This window comes from Megalobrama amblycephala, linkage group LG1 (assembly GCF_018812025.1).
Source record: "Megalobrama amblycephala isolate DHTTF-2021 linkage group LG1, ASM1881202v1, whole genome shotgun sequence".
Taxonomy (NCBI): Eukaryota; Metazoa; Chordata; class Actinopteri; order Cypriniformes; family Xenocyprididae; genus Megalobrama; species Megalobrama amblycephala.
This window is the reverse complement of record NC_063044.1, coordinates 31417712-31444953: the sequence shown is the minus strand read 5'-3', so window position 1 is coordinate 31444953 and position 27242 is coordinate 31417712. Positions and strand designations below refer to the sequence as shown.

The 27242-nt window shown below is 36.8% G+C and overlaps 1 protein-coding gene across 3 annotated transcripts in view; it reads right to left on the bottom strand.

The window, feature by feature from the left end:
• Positions 1 to 495: 495 nt before the first annotated feature.
• Positions 496 to 27242, bottom strand: part of LOC125267707 (NACHT, LRR and PYD domains-containing protein 3-like) — a 46738-nt gene continuing 19991 nt past the window's right edge. For 2 of the 3 annotated variants that reach the window (XM_048189601.1, XM_048189609.1), the window contains exons 5-10: positions 26413 to 26586; positions 19194 to 19355; positions 18823 to 18996; positions 11893 to 12054; positions 1501 to 1553; positions 496 to 1427 (exon numbers count right to left, since the gene is read on the bottom strand). In XM_048189601.1, the coding sequence (XP_048045558.1) occupies positions 862 to 1427; positions 1501 to 1553; positions 11893 to 12054; positions 18823 to 18996; positions 19194 to 19355; positions 26413 to 26586 (1291 nt within the window). In that variant the 3' untranslated portion in view covers positions 496 to 861. Of the gene's footprint in view, positions 1428 to 1500; positions 1554 to 11892; positions 12055 to 17236; positions 17295 to 18822; positions 18997 to 19193; positions 19356 to 26412; positions 26587 to 27242 lie in introns of those variants that run through there. The other variant, XM_048189616.1, reaches the window with a different exon arrangement.

The following is a 27242-nucleotide window of genomic DNA, read 5'->3' as shown; positions in this document are numbered from 1 at the left end:
TGGTAGAAGGAAGATTATTAATTTCTTTGAAATGCCAGAGTAAGATGTTATCCGAACACATCGTTTGCCAAGCTATGTTGGCCTATATAGGTCAGCAGTTGATCACGCGCAAACCTTGCCACTCCCATTGATGCATTTGTGGAATTGTGCTCTCACGCTAATTTGTCCCGTTTAGTAAATATGGCCCTTAATGTGTTGAGCTATATAACATGATGAGTTTTCTGTCGATGAATATATCCAAACAGTTGCTCCCCTGTCTAATAAAACAATATACGGTACTAAAGTGTCTTTGATGTTCCATGGTTTTGACAAAATAAAACCGGAAATCGAGGGTAATGATGTCATTGATAGGCGACACATGGACACAGTCTGTGTCCTGGTTAAAATTGCTTATTTCTCTGGATTTAAACATTCTTGGAAACATTTGGGATCATGTAAGTACACAAGTCAACAAAATATATAACATTGTTTTAGTGGTTTTTGGATATTTTAATAAAAAAATCCTACATATCGTGCCTTTAACTGGTTGCATATGTCAGATTTATTGCATGACTCAGGCAGAGAAAAGCTGTTGCTATCAAACATTGTTTACTTAATCAACTGAGTCAGTGTAATGGTGAAGAGATCGATCAAATAGGCCAATTGATGGAAGGTTTGTGAAGAAATTTCATGCTCCCTTGTAAAAGTATTTTTTTAGTATTTTTAAAATACAAAAATACAGAATTTTATTTTGATACATTTTGTGGCTGCTGTATTTTGTAGTTTATTTTGATACACTTAAAATTAAGGTATTTGGTATTTTATTTTAAAATACATTTTGATGTATTTTTGCCCAAACCTGAGTGTGTGTGTGTGTGTGTGTCAGTCAGTATGTTCTTGTATATATGGTTGTTTAATGTGACACAGAGACACTGAAGAGTTTGAATAAGGAACTCTAAATCCAGCACAGAGGGGTTGATCAGTGAATGTGTGTGTGAATGTGTGTAAGTGTGTGAGTGTGTGTGTGTCAGAGACGCTGTAGAAGGACAGAGTGCCGGCCGACACGTCCACAAACACTCCTGCTCTCTTACTGACTGAACCAGCAGATACAGAAGTGAAATTATTATTGTGACGGACAGTGAATGTGTGATCAGAGCATCTCAGACTCCAGGACTTCTCATTACGTCCAAACCAACAGTCATCACTCACTCCTTTCCTCCTGATTCCTTTATAAGCCACTGATATTTCAGCATCTTCACTCCATTCAGCCTCCCAGTAACAGCGTCCAGTCAGAGTCTCTCCACACAGAACCTGTTCCCACACATCAAATCTCTCTGGATGATCAGGATACGACTGATTCAGTCTCACACGCGTCACCTTCCTGTTCTCCTCAGACAGAATAAGTTGAGGGTGTGCTGTGTTTGGATCCAGTGTGAGATCACAGGCGTCTGAACACAAGAACAACATTTACAACAACAACATTTACAACAACAAACACTCAAACTGTGATTGAAGACTTACATTTGTGTAATCCTAGTCCTGGTGTCATCATGAACTCTCCTCCGTGATCCACACTAGAAAACACACACACACACACACACACACACACTATTACAGTCTGTATTACACAGATAAATTTCTCATTTTGTCACCGTATTTATTATTATTATTATTATTATTATTAGTGGTGCTATCCTCACTATTATTGTCTCTCATCTCTGAATCTCACATTATTATTTTTTAGGAGGATCAATAAAGATCATCACAGATTCTCATTGATTCAGTCTGTAAGTTTAACCCTTTGATCACCATAGCAACCATCCAGATCACCCTAGCAACCATACAGGAACATGAAAAGCCATAACTCAACACCAGATTATCATACTGATGTATTAGAAAATCGATAGCAACTATCTGTGACACATAGCAACCACATAGTAACATGCTAGCAACCACCCAGGTTGCCCTAGCAAATGCATAGCAACTCCTAGTAACCACCTAAAATACCTTAGCAACCACAAAGCAACTCCCTAGCAACCAGCTGGAACACCTGGCAAACCACCTAGGAATTGCCTAGCAACCACCCAGAACACCATAGCAACTGCCTAGCAACCACCCAATATACCCTAGCAACCACCTAGCAATTCCATAGCAACCACTCAGAACATCCTAGCAACCACCTAGCCTTGCCCTAGCAACATCCTAGCAACCACCTTGCAGTGCCATAGCAACCACACAACACCCTAGCAACCACCTAGCAAAGCCCTAGCAACCACTAAGAACACCTTAGCAACTGCCTTGTAATGCCTTAGCAACCACCCAGAATACCTTAGCAGTGACCTAGCAACTCCATAGCAACCACCCAGAACACCCTAGCAACCACCTAGCCACACCCTAGAAACCACTAAAATCACCCTAGCAACTGCCTAGCAACCACCCAGAAACACTCTAACAACTGCCTAGCAACGTTTTAGCAACCACCCAGAATACCCTAGTAACTGCCTAGTAACCACACAGAACACCCTAGCAACAGTGTAACAAAATGAACAAGACATTTCTCAGCATCAGAACACTGTAGACACGTGTGGATGGGCTCTTCTGACTCCAGCTGTCAGCAGGCTTTAGGTCTTGCCCTGTCAACTTCCTAGCCACACCCTAGAAACCATTTAGAGCACCCTAGCAACTGTATAACATGTGTAAGCCATATTTCAGCACCAGAACATTACCCAGATAGCACGCATATGTGTATAAGACGTCTGTTAAAGATCACTTCATCTGGAAAGCATCTGCTGTTTACAAACATCTGATAGACGTCTTTAAGATGTCAGTTTTACATGCATTCTAAATCATAAACATCTTAAAGACATCTTCTAAACGTTATTTGACATCTGACAGGAAACGCGCTGCCGCCATTCAAGCTAAGATCGGGCAAAAAGTAAACAGTAAAGGCGGACATACACTGTGCGATTTCTGTGTGATTTCAGCAAGGTTACCAACTTGCACTGTAGGCTACGAGTAGATCGCGTGCGATGTAAAGCCAAAACGCACGATTTATGTGCTCACACTATGCGGTCTGATGGTCGAGACGTGACTGACTGCTCACACTATGCGTTTGAAATATGCACGATAAACTCTTGTACTGGGATGCGCCGATTGACAATGTTTCCAGAGATATCGTCACAAGCATCAGCTATGGATATCAAGAGGATTTAGCATTTCCAATTTATATATTAAATAATAATAATAATAATAATAATAATAATAATTAGCCTATTATTCTTAGTATAGGGTAGGCCTATTTATTATTAAATTGATATTACAATTCATTTGGCCCGCAATATTTCATAGAGCATCACCGCATAACCGATGCGCTGCGATTGATTAGCTTTACTCCTCGCTGGAAATTATTTAAAGACATTTATACAATGAATTAAAGGCCTATAATTAAAATTATTAACAGTAGCCTATGTGTCTGAAGACTGCAATAATCAGTCAATGAAAAGCTTCACTTCAAAAACAACTTGTTTAATACGAAATACTCTTCTCATTTTTTTCCCACTACGTACAGTTTATGGGCCACAAGAGAAATATTAAGAAAATAAATTAAGACATAGCATACCGTTATCAAGTAGGATTTATCTCTTGTTGTCTCTGAGAGAATATGCACCGAAAGCTCATTGGTTTTACTTTTATTTTCTGTAAAGGCTGGTGAATAATTGACTTGGGATTTATCGGCATAACTCTCGCACAAAGTTTGCACATTGCTTGTGTGATATAAAGTAGACCCTGACTCACCTTCCTGGTTTAAAATGGAAAAATTTCCTATATTGCGACGTACCATTTTTCTTTATCACCAATTGCCAAATGATGGACAACAGTTCACATTTCCGCATTTAATAAAATTAAGTAAATATTAAATAGCATACATGAGTAAATAGAAAGTGAAAAGTGAAACATGTAAATTAATGATCAAGTAAATTAAGAGGCACCGGTTATGTACACCCAGGTGGCTTGAAAGACGTGGGTTTATCCATTATGCAACACGAACTGGAGGTAAGCAACATTTTGCTAAATTGCAGCTAGTTTGATAACTACAGAACTTAAAGATCTCCCTCTTTTCGTTTTCTTTCTTGCTGCATTGAAGATGAAATGGTTTAATTTCTTTTTTCGCGCAGGCGCGGTGAGGGGAAAAAAAACAGAGTTTAGGCCAGTCGGTTCGTAGCTCTGCTTCAACTGTGCGATATCCTCACGAGGGGCGACCAAAATTTCTGACATGCCAGAAATCCATACGAGCATGCGATTGCCAGTTGGGAGAGGTTTATCGTCACTCGTTTCCCCATGTACACTGCACGACAAACGACACAAGACAAAACTGAAAATCGGCCCGACTCAAAAAAAAGAGTCGCACGAGTCAGAATTCGGCTCAAAATCTGCCTGCCTTAAGGGAAAACAATTCCTCATAAATTTCTTTCCAAAGAGACCAAATGAGAACCTATATTGTTCGAGCGCGGCAACGGCGACCTAAATGCAGTTGTTTACGTTGTGTAAATAGATGCTTGCTGAACGGAAGTCTGCATTTTCCTCCATAATGAGAAACATCTCGTTTCTAAGCCGGTAATAAATGCTCTTATCGAACTCTAAACACCGAAGTAACACAGAAAATGTGTGACAAATCTTTATAGATAAATTGTAAATATGGAAAACAATATGTAAACGATGTCTGTGTGGATACTGCATTAAAATATTAATATGAGCAAACTTGGTCATTTAATTTTAAGATAGCGTGATGATAATGAACTAAAAAAAAGTATATAAAAAACAATAAAAAAAAAACATTCAACACTTACAAAATTCATCACAAGATCCAGGCAGCTATTGTCTACAAATCCAACACACTTTTAACATTTTACAGAAATGACAAAAATTATTTAAAATATATAAAAATTGGCCATCTCAGTAACAGTCATGAAAGATTAAAGTAATATCACAATTGTCATTATTTCTACCATGTATAGCCTACTATTCAGCAGCAATTCTTAAACTATACACATGTTATGATAGCATAAATATTAGACATGTAGCTAATATATGGCTCAGGATAATATCAATCCTGTGTTCATCATGCTTGTAGAGGTACCTGCAATGTTAAATAGTTTAGAAAGATTGTAATGTTTTGGTATACAAGACACAATGTCTTTATAAAAGACAATTCCAATTAAATATTGTTAAACTGTCATTTTTATGTATAATATTACTGGGGTGCTCTTTTTAAATAGCACAATTCAAACACAAATGTGAGTATTACACACACAGACATATACATATATATACATATATACACACACATATATATATATATATATATATATATATATACATATATATATATATATATATTATGCTGGCAAAGGGGCCCCCACACACTATCTTTGCACGTAAGGCCCAAGAATCGTGCTATTCCCCTTTGCTGCAGAACTTGCACCAGTGTGGGCTCAGCAAAAGTGTACATTGAGGGCGCATATTGACTGCAAAGGGGGCGCTCGTGAGCACCCTTCCTAGATCTAAAATTAACAAATGGGACACCCTACGGTTTTGTGAACTTAACGGGCATGCGCACACGGCAGCCATTGTAAGTCCACAAGACCGAAAGTGCATATGAAGTGTCATTTGGAACATTGCCAATGACACATATTTTTAAATTAACAATGTAACGATACAGTCGTTATTTGAATCGCTAACGTAGACATCAGTGTTTATATTTAAACTATAAACTTTTATCCCATGTACTTCTATGATAATTCAAACTATTATTTCACAGAAATAATGATACTATGAGGTTGAAATAATGAAAGCTGCTCTCTCTGGATCAGCGGCAGCACAAACACAGATTTAAAGAGTTAGTTCTCTTTAAATTCTGTCATTAATTACTCACCCTCATGTCGTTTCACACCCGTAAGACCTTATTAAGATATTTTTAAATTAAGATATTTTTGATGAAATCCAGTGGCTCAGAGAGGCCTCCATTGACAGCAATGCCATTCAAACTCTCAATATCCATAAAGGTACTAAAGACGTCGTTATAACAGTCTACGTGACTGCAGTGGTTCTACAATAATTTTATGAAGTGATTAGAACACTTTTTGTGCGCAAAAAAAATAAAGACTTTGTTCAACAAGTTCTTTTGTTCCTTCTTGGGCCTCTGACGAGAGCTCATGAAAGCACCACGACGCATGCGCATCACCCAGAAGCAAGGAACTGTGTTTGCAGTCAGAAGAAGACGCGCTCTGTACATAAAACAGTCTTCGTAAATATGTCAGCGGATTTTGACAAAGAGTATGAGTTGTATTTTTTTGCCAAACTGTACTTATTCGAACCAGAATATACAGAAAGGATTTTACTTCATCTTCCCGCGCATGCGTCGCGGTGCTTTCGTGAGCCCAAGACGGAAGAGAAGAACTTGTTGAACAAAGTCGTTATTTTTATTTTTTTTGCACACAAAAAGTATTCTCGTCTCTTCATAAAATTATTGTAGAACCACTGCAGTCACATCGACTGTTTTAATGGCGTCTTTAGTATCTTTATGGATCTTGAGGGTTTGAATGATCTTGCTGTCAATGGAGGCCTCTCTGAGCCATCGTATTTCATCAAAAATATCTTAATTTGTGTTCTGAAGATGAGCGAAGGTCTTACGGGTGTGGAACGACATGAGAGTGAGTAATTAATGACAGAATTTTCATTTTTGGGTGAACTAACCCTTTAAATGTTGCGATACGATTTTGTCAAAGGTACCGGTCAAAAGTTTGGACACATTACTATTTTTAATGGTTTTGAAAGAAGTCTCCTACGCTCATCAAGCCTGCATTTATTTGATCAAAATATAGAAAAAAAAACAGTAATATTGTGAAATATTACTACAATTTAAAATAATGGTTTTCTATTTTAATATACTTATAGCCTTTGATTTTTTTTTTTTCAGGATTCTTTGATTAATCCAAAAAAAAAGAAAAAAAAAAGAACAGCATTTATTTAAAATTGAAATCTTTTATAACAATATACACTACCATTCAAAAGTTTTTTTTCAAAAGTAATTTTCTTTCTTTTTTTGAAATAAATTAATATGTTTATTCAGCGAGAATGTGCTAAATTGATAAAAGTTATGGTAAAGTCTTAAAAAGAACAGCATTTATTCAAAATAGAAATTCTTTTGTAAGTTTTTATTTATCAATGAATCCTGAAAAAGTATCACAGGCTCCAAAAAAATATGAAGCAGCATGAAACTGTTTCCAACATTGATAATAAATGATCATATCAGAATGATTTCTGAAGGATAATGTGACACTGAAGACTGGAGTAATGATGCTGAAAATTCAGCTTTGATCACAGGAATAAAATTCTTAAAAAAAAAAAAAAAAAAAAACACAAATATTTGTCCAAATTATGTATGTATATATATATAGCAACTCATAATGTAAAAACTGCACATAATTATAATCATAATCATTATTGTAATACAATGTTCATAATGTAATAATCTTCTGAAAACGTAATAAAATCTTGAGCTCACAATGTAATAATTTTTACATTATGAGAAATGTATTACATTATGAACTCACCAAAAACATATTTTCATAATTGTAATAGCTTTTAAAACATAACAAAACAGTATTCCCTTAGAGTACATTTTTAAAATTCTAAATTGAGTCTTAAACTACCTGCGAAATCCAACATTTAAATATTCATGCAATTATTATTATTCTCATATTTTTATTAAACAAAGCACTCAAATTCCTTTACAGTAAATTTTAAAAATCTAAATCCAGTCCAAACCTGCCTAAACAAATCCACCAGATTACTGATACTACTACTACTATAATAATATTAATAATAATAATTATTATTATAACTACATTTACATTTATTCATTTGGCAGACGAAGAGAAAGGATAGGAATAAGAAGTTTTTTTTTTTTTTTTTTTTTTTTTTAAGATGAGGTTAAGTGCTCACGAAAGAGATGAGTTTTCAGCTGTCTTTTGAATATTGCCAAGGATTCTGCATTCCGGATGGAGGCAGGAAGATCGTTCCACCAGCAAGGAACAGTGAATGAGAAATGTCCTGGAGAGTGATTTTGTGCCTCTCTGTGATGGTACCACAAGCCATCGCTCCTTTAGTGAGCGCAGGCTTCTGGTAGGAGTGTAGACTCATAAGAGTGAGTGGAAGTAGGAGGGAGCTGAGCCTGTGGTAGATCTGTAAGCAAGCGTCAGCGCCTTGAATTTGATGCGAGCAGCAAGTGGTAGCCAGTGCAGAGAGATGAAGAGACGCGTGACGTGGGCTCTTTTGACCTCGTTAAAGACGAGACGTGCTGCAACATTCTGAATCATTTGTAGAGGCTTGATTGTGCATGATGGCAGTCCAGCCAGAAGTGCATTGCAGTAATCAAGCCTAGAAATGACCAGGGCCTGGACCAGAAGTTGAGTTGCATGCTCTGTTAGGAAGGGCCTGTTTTTCCTGATATTGTAAAGTGCAAATCTGCAAGACCGAGCTGTCTTAGCAATGTGGTCTTTGAAGGTCTGTTGGTCATCAAGGATTACTCCAAGATTTCTGGATGAATTTGATGGGGTAATTGAGGATGTACCTAGCTGGATGCTGAAGTCATGATTTAGAGTCGGATTGGCAGGGAAACTACTACTACTGCTTCTACTACTTCTTATACTTATACTTCTTGTATGGTATACATAATGTTAAATGAAAAAACAGTGTTAAATACCAAAAATGTTTTAGGTAATTATATTTTACAACTTATATTATTATATGACTGTACTATTCACTACTCACTATTTTATTTGCTATGTTTATTTTATTGACTATAGAATTTTATAATTTATGATATACTATGGGCTTCAGTGTTAATTTTACTCTTTGTAGTGTGGACACTGGAGGGTTTTGCTGTGGGGTTAAAAGGGTAGGATGAAAAGGTGTAAGATAAAAGACACATCAGTGAATGTATTTTAACAGTAAAAAAACCTGTAAATTAAGTTCAAAGCAAGCGAACGACAGTACTTTGCAGGTGAAGCTGCTGCCAGTTAATTACTGTAAATGTACACTGCAAAGTTTTACAGTGTATTATTTTACAATAAATGACTGTAGTCAAATATGTACTGTGAAATCAATGCTTGCTGGGTAATTTTTTTACCATTGACTGTGAACAGCAGAAAGATGCAAACATCACAGTAATTTACTGCTCTTAATTTTCTGTGAATTCACAGAAACAGCTAGGACCAAGTGGGTTCTGCCTCTTTTGTAACTAAGTTGGACCTGTTAAAAGGATATTGGCAGGTTCCTCTTAGCCAGCGAGCTTGTGAGATCTCTGCTTTTATGACCCCCAATGATTTCTGCCATTATAACGTTATGGCATTCGGGATGCGAAATGCACCCGCCACTTTTCAGCGCCTGGTCAATAAGGTGTTGGAAGGGATGGTAGGTTGTGAAGCATACCTTGATGACATGGTTGTCTATGTCATCATATACAGCGCTACTTGGTCTCAACATTTCAATCAGCTTTGTGATGTGTTTAAGCGGTTGACAGGTGCAAATTTGACTTTGAACCTTTCTAAGTGTAAGTTTGGACAAGCTACAGTAACTTACCTGGGCAAAGTGGTTGGCCATGGTCATGTGTCTCCAGTGGGAGCAAAAGTAGAGGCCATTGTGAACTTTAGTGTACCATCATCTCGAAGGGAGTTAAAGCGTTTCCTAGGTATGGTAGGTTATTATAGGAGCTTTTGCAAGAATTTTGCCACTGTTGCTGTACCTCTAACCAATCTGCTTAGTCCAAAGGTTCCTTTTGTGTGGACCGAGTCATGTCAGGTGGCCTTTGACAATCTAAAGGCACTGTTGATTAGTTCTCCTATCCTTGCTGCTCCTAATTTTGACAAGCTGTTCAAGTTAGAGGTGGATGCTAGTGATTTTGGGGTTGGTGCTGTTCTTCTCCAGGATGATTCAGTAGGTGTTGAACATCCAGTGTGTTTTTATTCAAAGAAATTTGATGTCCATCAGAAGCACTATTCTACCATTGAGAAGGAAGCATTGGCCCTTATCCTTGCTTTGAAACATTTTGAGGTGTATGTCTCATCTAGTGTCCCACTTATTATTTACACTGACCATAATCCTTTAGTGTTCCTCCACAGCATGAGAAACTCTAACCAGCGCTTAATGCGGTGGAGCCTGTTTTTGCAGGGCTATGACCTTGTATTCCACCATATTCGTGGGAAGGATAATGTTTTGGCGGATGCCCTGTCAAGGTCGTAAGTGCTTGTTTTATTTTATGTACATGTTAATGTTGCCATAGGTTATCCTATAGCAACATTTTAAGGGTGTGGGTGTTATGTCCTGTTTGTTGTCCCTCTAGTGTCCTGTATTACCAGTTCTAACCTGTGATTTGTTACAGTTGCCTGGTAACCTACTTGTGACCAATTGGTTAATTGATGACACCTGAAGGGAGCCATTTTAAATCCAGGACACCAGCTCACTCTCTCTCTCTCCCTGGATTTGCAGTCAACACTGCAGCAGCAGTGTTGCCTACTCAACAGTCCCCTTTTTCTTTTATAGTTTAATAAACCTAAACTTTGATTGGCAGATTTTGGTCTCTGTGTCTTTTATGTTGCTTCCCTAGAGCCAGGGTTGTAACAATGTGCAGTTAACAAGCAGAATCACTAAAGCAAAGAGAAAAAAACAAGAACTACAGCTGACTATAAATAAAACATTAAATTTCTCAAGATCTCAGCAGAGTGTTAACAACTTCACAAACAGCATTACCAGCTTCACTTATTACTAACCAGGGGTGCGTTTCCCAAAAGCATCGTTAGCAAACTATGGTGGCAAGTTCCACTGAACTCCATTGGTAATGACAGAACTTGTGACCATTGTTGGCTCTGAGAAACAAACCCCCACTTTATTTCTGTCAGATGTCTACAGAGTGAGAAATAACACAGATTCAGATGTTGATTTTTTTTTTTTATTGAAAATGTTTGGTGACCATTATGGTGAACAGTGTTTGCTTTAGTTGGGCTACTGACCCTTGATTTCTTAGTATTAGGTTTTTTGTTTTTGGCTGCTGTAATGGGTTTATAAGACATGTTTGCTATAGCAAAAACAAGAAAGCCAAGAAATAAAAATGTGATTGTGATGTGGGTTGATTATTGATGATGATGATTTAATCATCATGTATTAGCCTGACTCACTGATCTCATCCAGTGTCTAATTTGTTATTGACAGTTAACTTCACATTACCACAATTGAGATTCCGCCAGTCAATTATGAAGAATTTTCAAACACACTGTTCACAAAAAAAGATTTGAAATAAGGTGGCAGCCAAACACACACAGACATCAAGAATCAGCATATGAATCCCAACATGCACTGCGACATGAAACGTTTAACGTCACCATTGTTGAGATTCATACACTGATAGTTGATGTCTGTGTGTGTTTGAACGTTAGAGTAGTTCAAAATGTTTTGTGCACAATGTGTTTTTAGAATCCTTCATAACAACTGATTACCACAATATTGTTGGATATCATGCTGTAAAACCACATCTATCATAAATTTAAACTTAATTTTTCATATAAACTAGATTCTGGATCAGATCAGTGAATCTGGCCACTCTGTGTCACTGTCATCACATAACCAACATCACTTGACTGCATTTTCCCTTGGCTTCTCTTCACAAATGTGCTTTAAAAACACACCATCAGAAAAAGACAAAGTGACGTTGAAAAGACCCAACACTGTTCAACCCAATGGTGACTTCAATTGTTATAAATATAAGTTGGGCTTTTTAAGCAATCTTTTTTTGTGAGAACCATAAAAACTTCTCTTGACAACACACAGTGACATGATGATTGTTAATGTTCAACATACTTGAGTTTTTCCAGATGTTTGAGTGCATCAGAGAGCAGCTTCTTTCCTGATTCTCCTGGGTGATTGTAGCTCAGATCCAGCTCTCTCAGGTGGGAAGGGTTTGAACTCAGAGCTGATGCCAGAGCAGCACAACCTTCTTCTGTCACCATACAGTAAGATAATCTACAACAACAAGTGTTCATGTTAGTGTGTTTCATTTTTTTGGAATGAAAAAATTGGATGTGCCTAAACTTCCTTCAGTTAAACAAAAGACAAAACTGAAGTCATTGTGTTTGGAAACAAAGATTAAGTTCTCAAAGTGAACATGTACCTTCACTCTAGGGGTCAAACAACTAAAAATCAAGTCAGGAATCTTGGTGTGATTCTGGAGTCAGACCTGAGTTTCAGTAGCCATGTAAAGACAGTAACTAAATCAGCATATTATCATCTCAAAAATATTGCAAGAATTAGATGCTTTGTCTCCAGTCAAGACTTAGAGAAACTTGTTCATGCTTTCATCACCAGCAGGGTGGATTATTGTAATGGACTCCTCACTGGCCTTCCCAAAAAGACCATAAGACAGCTGCAGCTCGTACAAAACGCTGCTGCCAGGATTCTGAGCAGAACCAGAAAACATGAACACATCACACCAGTCCTCAGGTCCTTGCACTGGCTTCCAGTTGCATTTAGAATTGATTTTAAAGTACTGTTACTTGTTTATAAATCACTCAATGGCTTAGGACCCCAATACATTGCAGATATGCTCATAGAATATAAACCTAACAGATCACTCAGATCATCAGGATCAAGTCACTTAGAAATACCAAGGGTTCACTCAAAGCAAGGAGAGTCTGCTTTTAGCTGTTACGCCAGCCACAGCTGGAACCAGCTTCCAGAAGAGATCAGGTGTGCTCCAACAGTAGCCACATTCAAATCCAGACTCAAAACATATCTTTTTATCTATGCATTTGCTGATTGAGCACTGTGCTATGTCCGAACTGTTTGCAATTTATTTTATATGTATTATCTTTTTATTCTTTTAATTCCTTTTCCCATTTTTATTTCATTCTTAATATATCATCTTGTTATTTCTGACTTTTAATGCATTTTAATTATTGCTGCCTGGTTGAAAGAGCTGGGAGAATTAGGAAGAAAGCATTTGTGATTAGGTTAAAATTTGGTAAATTTGGATAAGGGGACAAACCATGGGGATATTTGAGCTGTGGTGCATGGTTAAAATATCTCTGGATTACAGTCAGGACACTTTCCAAAGGGGGACATTTCCAAAGGAGAAATTTGAACTGCGTTGCATAGATAAGATATCTCCGGAAGGGGGATTAGGGCTGTGTGGCGCAGTTTGAGGTGTCTTGGCAAAAGGGGAGATTGAAACTTTGTTTATCAGTTTGAAGTGCCTTAACAGGTAGCGGTCCTATTGTGTGAGGAAGATCCATTTAGATCTGCTCTGATGGATAGATCTGTTTAGATCCACTCTGACAGACAACAAAAAAAAAAAAAAAAAAAAAACTCCCTAAGACTTTCTAGCTCTTCCATCCAGATAGCAAAATTCTGTTTTTACTGTTATTTGTATTCCTTATGTTCTATTTTTATTCTTCTTCTTTATGTAAAGCACTTTGAATTACCATTGTGTATGAAATGTGCTATACAAATAAAATTGCCTTGCCTTGCCTTTTTTTTAAAAAAAAATTCCCCTATGATTTGTGATACAGCAGCAGAGACACAGGATATGGGATGCTGAGGGTCCTGCACCACCCCTTCTACAGGACTGTAAATACAACACTGCAAAAAGTTTCAGAAACAAATCACTACATTTTATATTTTGACCAAGGCATTTAAATGTTACTGGTTAGTGGGCCACCATTCAAAATGACTATACAACAACAACAACAACAACAACAATTATTATTATTATAATATTATTGTGTAAATGTAAACAATTCAATAAAGAAATATAATAATATTGCAATAATACTACTGCACTGTGCAAAAATTCTATTATCATTTATCAGTGATAATGATAATAATGTGATAATTTATTTGTTAGTTGAACACAGGTGTCATGATCACCGTCTGTCCCTGTCACACCCCGGACTACATCTCCCACGATCCTCTCTGCCAGTCACATGTTCTCTCCTTGTTAATCACCACACCCAGCTGCAGCTCATTACCTGGACTATAAAAGACTCTTACACACACATCACCTTACCGCTAGGTCTTGATTACCCTGTGTGTCAATTCCAAGTGTTATCCTATGTTTATCCTGTTTTCCTGTCTGTTCCTGTTCCTGCCTTTGATCCTTGCCTTGTTATCCTGTTCCGTGATTGATATCTGCCTGCCTTTGACCATTGCCTGTATTCTGACCATGATTCTGCCTGTTCCTTGTGATTCCTGTTTGCTCCTGTCTGACCCTGCCTGTATGACCACTCTAACTTCAATAAAGCTTGCAAATGGATCTTATCATGAGTCCCGCTTCGTTAACACAGGTTTATTTCTTTTATTTTTACATTATTTACAGTGGTGTAGTAGTGACTTAAGTGGTGGGCATACTGTGAATTTACCCCACCCATGTACACGTACACGCATACAGGTAAATGTATCTATGTCTAGTGCAATAGTGCCCAATCCTGTTGGTGATCTACCTTCCTGAAGTTCAGCTCCAACCCTGGTACAGATACAGCTGAACCAGCTTATTAAGACCTTCAGGAACACTTTATAATTACAGACAGGTGTGTTAAATGAGGGTTGGATCTGAACTCTGCAGGTCGGTAGATCACCAGGAACCAGATTGGGTACCTCTGGTCTAGTGTATATTGTTTTTTGGCTGTTAAGCACACTTGTAGTCCTGGGGCCTGTTTCAGTAAGGAGGTTCAACCAACTCTGAGTTAAAACTTGAACTCTGAGTTGACTTACTCTGAGATGTGTTTTTGGTTTCAGAACAGCTGAATTGAGTTAGTTCAATCGACTCTAAGTTAAGCGCATGCACAACGACTATGACTATGGCAACAGCACCCAACAAAAAGACATCTGCATACTTCAGAGTCAATACAAGTTTAATTCTTATCACTGTTAAAACTGGCAGAATGGTAAGTTATTAAACTAATATTAATTTTCATGGTAAAAAAAAAAATAATAATAATAATTTTAAAATTTCTAAATAATTTTACAAAATGCTAACTTTTCTGGAAATGGGGTTTGTATAAGAATAATGTGTGTCATAAATCCTGGCTATCACAGATGTAGAATAAGGTCATGCAGAATAAGGCTTTAATATCTGCTCTATAAGTACTAATAAACAGCCAATACTCTAGTAATATGCATGCTAATAAGCAACTAGTTCATAGTAAGAATTGGACCCTAAATTAAAGTGTTACCAGACAAAGGAAAAAAATCCACAATATATTTGTTTCTTTTATATAATTTTGAACAGACAGTAGTGCAAATCAAAGTTTGTTCCACCTAGAGCAATTTAGTCAGTACAGTACAGCCTCCTTTATTGTATTAAGCACTAAGCAGTAAACAGAATGCACTCTTGCATAAGTCATATTTTTTGCAAGGCTGATAAAAACAAAAGGTATTTGGTCACAATCAGCTACAAAACTGAAAAGCATCTTGTGTTATAAAAGAACAAAATAAACAGAATAATGCAAATTAAAACTTGTATATTAAGGGTTGTAAGGACTTAGCCTATTTATTAGCTCAATTTAATTGTTACAGGGAATAAGAATTGAATCAACTGTAAATGATTCACTGTAAATGATTCAGAATTAATATTTAACACTTCATCAATTATTCGTCCAGCGAAAATTGAGGTTAGAGTATTTTACCAATTCTGGATAAAATATTATTCTGCGGCCAACAGTAACAATATTTTATTATGATTATTGTTATTATTGTAATTATTATATTATAAGCAAGAGGTAACTTGATCTTTTACGTTTAAGGCAGTAATTTGACACACAGCACAAGAAACTCGTATATGTGAAAATCAAAACAAGATTTATTGACTACTTCTAATGATTACAGGAAACTAAGGCTAAACACACACACACACACACACATACATACATGCACACACATTCGCGGAGTTGATGAGTTATGAAAAGTCCCAAGTTCAGTGCTAACTTAACTCATAACCTGAGGAAAATCACAAAAGCAGAGCTTTGGCTTGATTCTTTAGGTTTAAAGGAGTTTCACCAGTTTCCAGCAAGAGAAAGAGAAGTTTGCTTGTACCTGCGTTTGCTGTGACAGCTGAGGTAATCGGGTTGTTCCGTGACTCGTGTACAGCGGAATCCCGTTCTGGATTGGCTGTCTTTCAGGTGACGTCTTCTCGGGAAAGCCCTGTGGGTTGCGCGGAAGCTTTGAAGGATGCTGCTGGCTGGTGTGGTGCGCTGTTCTGAGCATCTGGCTTGAGCGGCTCTCTTCTTGGGAGACTTTGGTCAGATATTTCACAGAGGGTTGCGGAGTCTGGATGTGACGGCTGTCGAATGATCAGCGGCGCAGCTCGTGGTTGAAATCGGGTGTTAGATGGAAAATCAGCCCCGGTCAATCAGTTATCAATGACCCATGCGACTTTTCCACCGTGGTCAAAGTAGCGGTGTTTCGGCTACCGGCTTCTGACCGATTTCAAGCGATTTCTGACCGACTTCTGACTGACTTCGGACTTCCAGCTTCTGACTTTAGCTTGTTCGGACAGCATAGTTTTAAGGGAGCGATCCTCCAATGAGACGTTGCTACGGAGATTAGACACGCCTCGTCTATTGTCTATTGATCACATCGCGTGATATCTGTGGAACATTCTCCTGTTTTATTAACAACTTTATAATGTTTCTTAATATTTTCCTGATACTGAATTTCAATGTTTCATTCACACAGAATTACAGAGAATTATAAATTCTGCATTTAGAACTCAAACATGACACACTTCTTACACACATATTATTAGACTGACCTAATTAAAACAATGATTACCAGAGAAAGAAGAGGCATACGGGAATACAAACATATACGGCATTGACTCCAACATGTTAGTAATCACATCATAGCAAATGTTATTCTGGATATAGTTAATACTTTAAGTAATCGACAATTGTCCCTTTTGAGATTCAAGATTGAGTCCTTAAGCATAGTTTAAACTTTGACCGGAGTCACGAGTGACCGGGTCAGGATGGATTGCTCACACAAGGGAGGTATTGATAGGACAGATTCGTCTTTAAATCCGTTGATGGGTGTTTTCCTGTTCCGTCCGATAATACAAGAGGGTTTTGTGAGAGAGTCAATAAACTTAATGTGATCAGACCCTGTGATAGGTTCTGATTAGTTTACTGCTGATGAGCTAAGAAGTCCTTTAGACAGAGTCCTTTGTTAAAAGAAGTCACGTCATCACTTCTGTTAAGGCTAGGTGTTTCCTGTCAGGAAATGGATCTTTTAGACCAAATGAAGCTTTGTTCAATCATGCCTCTGGCTGATAAAGCAATTTGGTAACGTCTGTCGAACGGGTCCCTACAGGGTGTTACAATTTGCTACACTTGACCCCAAACCTCCTATACTTAAATTTCCAGTTACCACTCCCACTTCTGGTAGTTTTACTAAGATTTCTTATCCAGTGTGAGTTGGCCATTAACACTAGAACCGGGGTCGCTGTATACCTAAAACCGCCATGCGGGTAAATTTTACCCATGCACATTAGACCCGTTTTTATATAGCTAAATAACATATTATTTCACTGTATTATGTCACTGTCTTCACAAAGAAGTGTCTAGAGCCATGAAATTATTATGTTTTGTCATCAACTATATTTTTGTCCTGTTGTTTTATGTTCAAGGCTTTTTTTTATGCAGGCTACACTAATCACTTTTCATAACGGTCAAGCTAAACAAGTCTGCACTGACAATGAGAATTAGAAGGAAGTAGGCCTAAATACATATTTGGGTAGGGTAATATTATAATTAATCATATATTAAGATAACCCATGTTATTTAAATTACTAAAATAGCCTATAATGAACATTAATAATTCACCACACTGCATAGGATGTATGATGCGATGACAAATTCAAGAGCACAGCTTCACCTTAATTATTTATATCCAAAGTTTATTGATGCTGTCTCTCTGTATTAGCAATCCTGTCCTGAAGAACAGACTCAGTCTAATTTTTCTCGGAGGCTCTGTTCAGATGAGCCGTCAGATGCTGAGCCGACCCAGGACGCATCACTGATCTCACCACCATCAGACTCTCCTTCACTCATGGCAGTTACGGCTTTTACCTCTTCAGCATCCATAAATCGCCGACTTTTACTCATTGTGACTTTATTTATGAACCGATGACCGCTAATTCAGTGAGTGAAAGGTGTTTCCTAGCAATGTACAATGTTTAAACATAAGGGGACGCGAAAATGACAGCGTGAAAATACAGGCATTATATAGCGGGTAAATTTGACCCGTGCGACGCTTATAGGTATAAATGTCCCGTTTTTTGATCTGGTTTTATCTAAACAATTTTTAACACCAAGGGATTGTAAATTACACAATTTTAGTAAAAGTCAATGAGTGGGAGACTTGAATGTTTTATTGAAAACCTGCTATGTACATTTAAAAAACAGCCACGGGTAAAATTTACCCCGTGGCGGTTCTAGTGTTAATATTACAGATGTCCTATGGTAAAATTATGTTACTCTATCTACCCTTGTAAAACTAATCCTGTCCGAATAGGGTTTTAGTCATGGATTATCTTTTAATTATTTACAAATGGCAATAAGCAAATTACTGTTAAAGAACTGTGTCTCTCTCTCCACATGCAGTTTTTTTTTTTTTTGTGAGAACCAAAGAAAAATTCTGCAGTCATGATGAATTTTACTGCTTAACATTTCAAGTACAATAACAGTGAAGCTGTCCAATGTACTTTATAAAACATGAGTTAAATACCCCCTTAAATACCTCAGTATGTTGAGTTGACAGTTTGGACTCTTTAGTCGAGCACAGAGCAGCTTTACCCCTGAATCCTGCAGGTCATTGTTACTCAGGTCCAGCTCTTTCAGGGGGGAGTTTGATGATTGTAGAGCTGAAGCCACAAGTTCACAGTGTTGATCAGTGAGATTACAGCCTGACAATCTGAAAAAAATTGAACTTTGATTAAAAGTGTCCACATCAGATTTCAAGACATCCTTGATTAATGAGCTTCACTATAAAAGATAAAACTGGTTGACAGTTCACTCTCTGTTCTTTACAGCACGAAGGTGCAGCAATTAAAATACAAAAAGAGAAATATTAGACAGTATGATTCTTAACATACATTCTGTTCAACATACATGAGTTTGTCCAGATGTTTGAGTGTATCTAAGATCAGCTTCAGTGCTGATTCTTCTAGGTGATTGTAGCTCAGGTCCAGCTCTCTCAGGTGTGAAGGGTTTGAACTCAGAGCTGATGCCAGCGCAGCACAACCTTCCTCTGACACCACACAGCCAGATAATCTACAACAACAAGTGTTCATGTTAGTGAGCTTCATTTTTACAAATGTTTCACATTTATTTCTAGGATTTTTTTCTCTGTCTTTACTTTCGTTCCAGCAGGGTGATGCCGGTACCTGAGTGGTCAAAACTTTTGCCAATCACCGTGACGCGTGGTGACGACAACGCGTGGCTTCACCAATGAGGGCGCCCTAGTTGATTATTAAAAAGTGCACCTGTGCAGGAAGCGGGAGTTCTCTGGCACGCCACACATTCTTTTGTTGTTCAGTGGTTGACTGGTTGTTTTGCCCTGTACCATCCTTGTATTAATATTGTGACTCAGAGTTCTTTGCGAAGTCAGTGTTTAACGGCCCATTTGATCTTTTCTTTCTGGTGTTTCTCGCCATTTCTGTTATCTGGTTGATAAAACGACATTACAAAACGGAGAAAGAGATAAAGAACAGGTAAGATATCACGTGATATACATGTGCTACACTGAGTTATCAATTCCTGTTTAGAACACTAGTTTAGTGACGTGCCACTTTTTGTATTTTTGGTTTTAGTAAGGGAAGTGTATTTAGGGAGACCTTGACGCTGAAGATTTTTCTTTTTGTTCAATGTAGTTTTTCTTTTGTGAATATTGATGGTTGAGTTAGATTAGAAGTTTTGTTTTCTGCTTTAGTAAGATTGGTTATATTTTGTTTCTTTCTTTGATTTGGCACCGTCTTCTTTTCTCTTTTCCCCGTTCTTTTGTGAATTACTTTTGCTTGGTTAACAAATGTATATAATTTGTAAATTTATGTAAATTATTATATTCTGAGTTAATTTGTTCTGGTCTCACTATAATAAAAAAACATGTTGCTGACTTAAAAATGGTATGTGACTGTTTTCCAGTATGCGTTCAGTGTTTTAATGTTGCACCCTTGTTTTCCCTAGACATTTTAAAAAAGGGTTTGTAACAGAGAATTTCGATCCTACAACTAAGTGTATTTTTATGATAGCAGTAACTGTGACTATTGTAGGGTAATCATAATAGACTAATAATTAGTCTGTGCATTTTTTTATTTTCTTTTTTAGTTTAGTGAATGTAACTTTTTAACTAGAATGTAGGCCTCATGTAATGTGACCCCTTTTTTTGCACATAATTTAACAGACTGCACAGTTACATTCATGTTTGTTTTCATAGCCTTCAAAATGAACATTGTTTGTAGGAAAATATTGGGCAGGATGTGAAATTTTTTTTAATTAAATACAGATTTTTTATTTATTTATTTTTGTACAAATACAGAGATTATACATCGCCATTCAGCCCAAAAATAGAGATATGATTTTTTGGTCATATCACCCAGCCCTATGGCATGCTTTGAATATTGAATTTTCCATGTTTTAGATAAGCAGTATTGATACATTACATCACATTATTTAACAATTAGCCTATTCTGCATCTCTAATTTAAAAAAATAAAATAAAATTGTGCCCCCCCAAAAGATTTTAGCACCAGCCGCCACTGTTCCGATTATGATACTTGATATGTAGATAAAGGACTGTGGATTTGCATAAAATGACTTGCTGGAGTTTATTGCTGTTTCTGAACGATGTTATCATATTGGCTACAGGGTGTCTGTTAGATCGCACAACTTAAGGATGAACTGTCATCACACGCACAATAACTGGCATTTAAAAGTGTAAAAAAACAAATGATCAATAAACTGTTAGATGTAAATATACACAGGGATTAGGTTGCTCAACAACTCTTCTCTTTGTGCCATGAACTTTTCAATGCGCTGCGCAACTGCACGCTGTGACTCCATATTGCTTTATGCACATCATTCTGCACCCAGAATGTGGGATATCTTGTTGCCCCATTAAAAAGCTGATATTTCATTTCATAAGAATACAAATAACAATTTTAAACTTTTTATCAACATATTTAGATTTTATAAAATTACTGTGCAAAGTCTTTTTCAAGACTTAGGCTAGAATACTTTTTGCTACTGAATTATACAGTCACCTAGTTTTCATTTATTTATTTATTTATTTATTTATTTATTGGTCAGCTTATGAATATATATTTTTATTCATTTGTTATTTTTCTCTATAATGAATATATATTATATATGAATATATATATTCTCTATAATGTGTTTAGTGCATTCTAGATTGTGTTTAACAAATAAAAGAGTGACCATTAGTTCCACAAATACAGATGTATATATACAGGCCCCCACTAATTATTCTAGAAATAAATTAATTCAACAAAGGTAACCTCTTTTGCCACATATTTTTAATGGTTTAAATGTATACTCTACATCTTTGAACACTTATGAACTATCATTTAGCCTACTATATGTTGTGTACGTGACTAATGTGCCCTATACATCACCAATAAATAAATTACTATTAGAGCACAAAATTGTTTACAAGAGAACAAATTTCTTCCTTGATCTAGGAACTTAATTTTGCTCTCAGAATGCACCTGATTTATGCATTTAAATTTAAAATGTACAACATTTTCCTCTGGGGGGCATGCCCCCAGACCCCACCGATGTCCACCCACTACAGTCTCACAAAATCCTGTGGGAAACACTGGTCAAACTTCACACTGAAAAAAGAAGTGAGTCAAACTATACATTTTTATAAATCGTGGCCTTTGCGATTTGGTAATCACACTAAGGCATATCACATTCTCACAACCATACATTGTTAGAATTCATTAAAATGCTAAAGGTGTTCCACACACAGCCGCTATATGGCTAGCATTTGCAGAGCTGTCGGAAGCTACAATATCCAAGCATAAAATAAATGGTAGGTTTATTTGACATGTATACATTTAACATTTTTTTGTTGTTTGATTGACATTAATGACACAGCCAGGTATTTTAGGCTGCTGTCACTTTAAAGGGCACCTATTATTCAAAATCCAATTTTACTTGGTGTGTGTACATAAATGTGTATTGGCAGTGTGTGAAGACAATCACCTTTCAATGATAAAAAATCTTTTTTTTTTTTTTTTTTTTTTAATCCCCATTAAACCAAAGCAGTCTCATCATACATGCCATTTTAATTTTCTGAGGAATGTGACATCACATGCAGATGATAAACTTTTATGATGATGAAGAATTGCAATGTCACGTGAGCGTGTCCATGATAGAGATCATCAAAACCAAACAGATATCATGTTTTGGCTCCGCCCTCTGGGGTGGGGAGCAGCAACTTATTTGCATTTAAAGAGACACACACAAAAACAAATTGTTTTTCTCTCACTCAAAAATTGGCACTTTTAACATGGTATAATACAGGGGTCTCCAAACTCAGTCCTGGAGGGCCACTGTCCTGCAGTTTAGCTCCAACTTGCGTCAACATACCTTCCTGGAAGTTTCTTAGACCTTAATTAGCTGGTTCAGGTGTGTTTAATTGGGGTTGGAGCTAAACTCTGCTGGACAGTGGCCCTCCAGGACCGAGTTTGGTATTTTGAGTTGAAACTTCACAGACACACTCTGGGGACACCTTAGACATATATTAAATCTTGTAAAAAGTGGCATAATAGGTGCCCTTTAAGACCAAATGCTTGGATGCAATATACCAACACATATCCTGTTTTCACTGAGCTGTTTTTACATTCACTTAAACCATAACCGACTGTATTTACATGAGATACTCCACATGATGGGCATTTTTACAATTGTGTCTGTATTTGACCCTTCAAGCACTAAGAGAACTAAATTTGGGATTGCACACTTCTGGTGTGTGTCATTCAGCGCTATACCACATTGAGTTATTTTTTTTCAGAAATTACTGTGCATTATAACTTGGTAAACTCATTTTGAAGATCCTCGTTAAAACTACACACACGCTTCTTTCACATCTTCACTTATGACTTGATCTCCGTGGTCTCTAATGTCCCGCCTTCACTAACGGCAAGTTAACTGATAACAAAATGTGATTCAGTGGTGTTTTTGTTATACAAAATATACTATGATGAGATTGGCTACCTTTGATTAGGCTGTTCTTGCGTGACAGAAGACTGATACTCGCTTTTATGATCACAGCAAAGACAATTACGAAAAAAAGAAATACGGGACAAATCATGATTTTTTTTTCATAATAATTCAGGACACTAAAAGAGCTGAAATACGGGACTGTCCTGGGAAAAACAGGACATCTGGTCACCCTACTGATTAGGGTTGTAGCAAAATTCTGTAGGAAAGTGGATCAAGGGCCAGAGTTGCCCACCCCTGCACAACAGGAATTATACACTTTTCAATCCACACAGCACCACTCAATAAAAAAAAAAAAATTTTACCTTGCAATTACTTTGTTATTTTAGTTATTTTCAGTCCCGTCTCAATATGATTCTGTCTCACTATGGTGTCCTGAGGTATTTTTTCCAATTCACACACACATGATGTTTCTGAACTCTCACTGGGCAAAAGGAAGGTGCTTCCACTTACTGTCACACACAACTGAAATACAAAGAATATAAAACCCTGCATCTGTAAACCATTTATTTTTGTTGTGCAATAGACAAATAACATTCTGTAGCTTCAACATAAAATAATTTTTACTTTATTTTTAGATATTTAAAATTTGAAGGAATCCACGACAAATTATTTTCTCCTACTTCCTGCACACATATCCGTACATCCCTCCTGTACCCACACTTAGAAATTGTAAACTTGTCTGACGCCGCTCTCAGTTGCTTGTTCATCTTACAGGCTTATATTTATTCACAACATAAATTACGAACTGCTGGCAAAGATGTTGTCTTCTTGCTTAGAGAATCTCTTACCCATAATTATTAAGAATGAACAAACCAACTTTAATAATGGTTGCAATTGTTGTAATAATCAGATGTACACTGAATCATTCGTTCAGTCAGCTTTTCCTTTTAGGGGACATTTACACGACAATGATGTACTAAAAACTCTGTACAGATGACAACATTTTTAAAACAATCCCCGTTCACACGGTTCCACGAAAATGACTAAAAACACCGTATTATGTATGCCAGATAAGTAGTTGGCGATGTCACTTTGTAAAGAAAGACTACACATTTGCGCATACGCATTCGTTTACAGAGCACTTGCACCAAGCGTGCATACCTATCCACCTTATTTTTACAGTTTACTGCACTTTGTTATAGAGTGGCTAATAAATCAGAAGTCTCCCACATTCACAGAAAACACCTCACCTTTGCATTGAAAAATAAGGTGGATGAACACGTAATACTCATGTACATGCTATCACAGTTTTCACAGTATTTGGCAGAATTTAAGTATTTGGATTTAAGTATTTGGCCGAAGTTAGACTGCTGAAGTTCAATCAAATGTTTAAGACAAATTGTATGCAACATTTGCCGGCTTATGTTTGTATGGGGAAAATGTAAGCCAAAAAAAAAACAATGACACCTTTAAAGTGTATCTGTCACAGGATTCAGAGATAGATGAAATTTACAGTGGGGTTTATTGAAAAGTTTGTGAAATGACAGGAAATGCAGGTAATTATAATGATGATGGATGGAACAAGGACAGCACGTAACTCAAGATCAACAGTTCTATGTTGGCAGGTGAAACGACCACACAAAGAGACCAGAATGAGGGAGAAAACACAAAGAGCAGAAGATGGAGTAATCCAAATGCAATGACATTAGCTAATCAGAACAGTGGCCATTTCTGACAAGTCTTAAAGGAGCCACTGTACTAAAACTGAGTGCTTTAGACAGAGAGTTTAAAAAAACATTTTTTTTTTTTTTTTGCAAATATGACTTTTTTTTGCTAACTTTATAAACATTATAAAATAAACCTCAAACAACATTTAAAAAAATAAAAAAATAATACCATTTTATTTAGGCTCCAAATGCTATATAACCTTACATTAGACCTTTATTGAAAGCTTAAAGGTGCCCTCGAATGAAAAATTGAATTTATCTTGGCATAGTTAAATAACAAGAGTTCAGTACATGGAAATGACATACAGTGAGTCTCAAACACCATTGTTTCCTCCTCCTTATATAAATCTCATTTGTTTAAAAGACCTCCGAAGAACAGGCGAATCTCAACATAATACCGACTGTTACGTAACAGTCGGGGTGTACGCCCCCAATATTTGCATATGCCAGCCCAGTTCCCAATATTATCCCCGGCATTAGACAAGGGCAGCCAGTAATGTCTGGAGCCATAGACATCATATGTCTGGAGCTGCACAGCCAAATCATCAGACTAGGTAAGCAAGCAAGAACAATAGCGAAAAATAGCAGATGGGGCAATAATAACTGACATGATCCATGATAACATAATATTTTTAGTGATATTTGTAAACTGTCTTTCTAAATGTTTAGTTAGCATGTTGCTAATGTACTGTTAAATATGATTAAAGTTACCATCGTTTCTTACTGTATTCACGGAGACAAGAGCCGTCGCTATTTTCATTTTTTAAACACTTGCAGTCTGTATAATTCATAAACACAACTTCATTTTTTATAAATCTCTCCAACAGTGTAGCATTAGTCGTTAGCCACAGATCACAGCCTCAAATTCATTCAAAAGCAGATGTAAACAATATAACAGTATACAATACTCACATAATCCGACGCATGCATGCCGCATGCATGACGAACACTTTGTAAAGATCCATTTGAGGGTTATATTAGCTGTGTAAACTCTGTTTAGGCACTGTGAAAGGCAAGCGCGAGCTCTGTGGGCGGAGAGCACGAGATTTAAAGGGGCCGCGCAGCATAAATCGGCGCGTTTATAATGATGCCCCAAAATAGGCAGTTAAAAAAATGAATTAAAAAAAATCTATGGGGTATTTTGAGCTGAAACTTCACAGACACATTCAGGGGACACCTTAGACTTATATTACATCTTTTAAAAACATGTTCTAGGGCACCTTTAAGATGATTCTTACATAAGTCAAAAAAGGTAAGTAGAACATTAAAAGATGTCTTTAAATGAAACCCCATTTGATTTTAGGAAATACTGTTTAAGTGGGTCACTTCTATTTGCTTCCTAAACATTCAAGAAAAAGGGAATGTCTGTACTTAGACATTTACATATTGACTGAATCAGTGTGAAAGCCAAACCTCAGTGCGTTGAGTTGACAGTTTGGACTCTTTAGTCCAGCACAGAGCAGCTTCACCGCTGAATCCTGCAGGCGATTTTTACTCAGGTCCAGCTCTCTCAGGGGGGAGTTTGATGATTGTAAAGCTGAAGCCACAATTTCACAGTGCTGATCGGTGAGTTTACAGCCTGCCAATCTGAAAAAGGAGAACTCTGCTTAAAAGGCATGCTGGTGTCTATAAGGTTGCAAGAAATCCTTGATTAACCAACTTCACCAGAAAAGATGGTTGACCATTCAGTCTCTGGTCTTTACAGCAGGAAAAAGTCAAACAAATAAAATAAAGATGTGACCTAATTAAAAGCCATATTTTATGAACATTATGTGTATGACACTTCAGAAATTCAGTTTCTTTTTTCTTTATACAAAACTTTATTATGGAAAGTCTTATTAGAGTGACATTTTTTTTAATATGTTTCCAAATAGAAATGATTATTACATAAACTAGTCCAACTGACTAGATCAACATGAACTACCACCTCAGAAATGGACTAGTTTTACTGGTAGCTTGCATGCGAATCACTTACTTTGCACATGGGAATCGTGTGGTTTTTGAAACCACATGTAAAATTTGTGATCATGTGGAAAACATGGGAAATTCATGTTTTTTTCTGTAAGGGTGGTTATTTTTTAGTACAAATCAAAGTACAAATCTATTTCATAAAACTAATAGTATTATTTGATTGAAAATTAAAAACAACATTTAGCAGCAAAAGTTTTTTTATGTGTGTGAACTCAAACCCAGAAAATACACATCAAACCTCAATCACAACTTTTCACATTATGTTCATATTG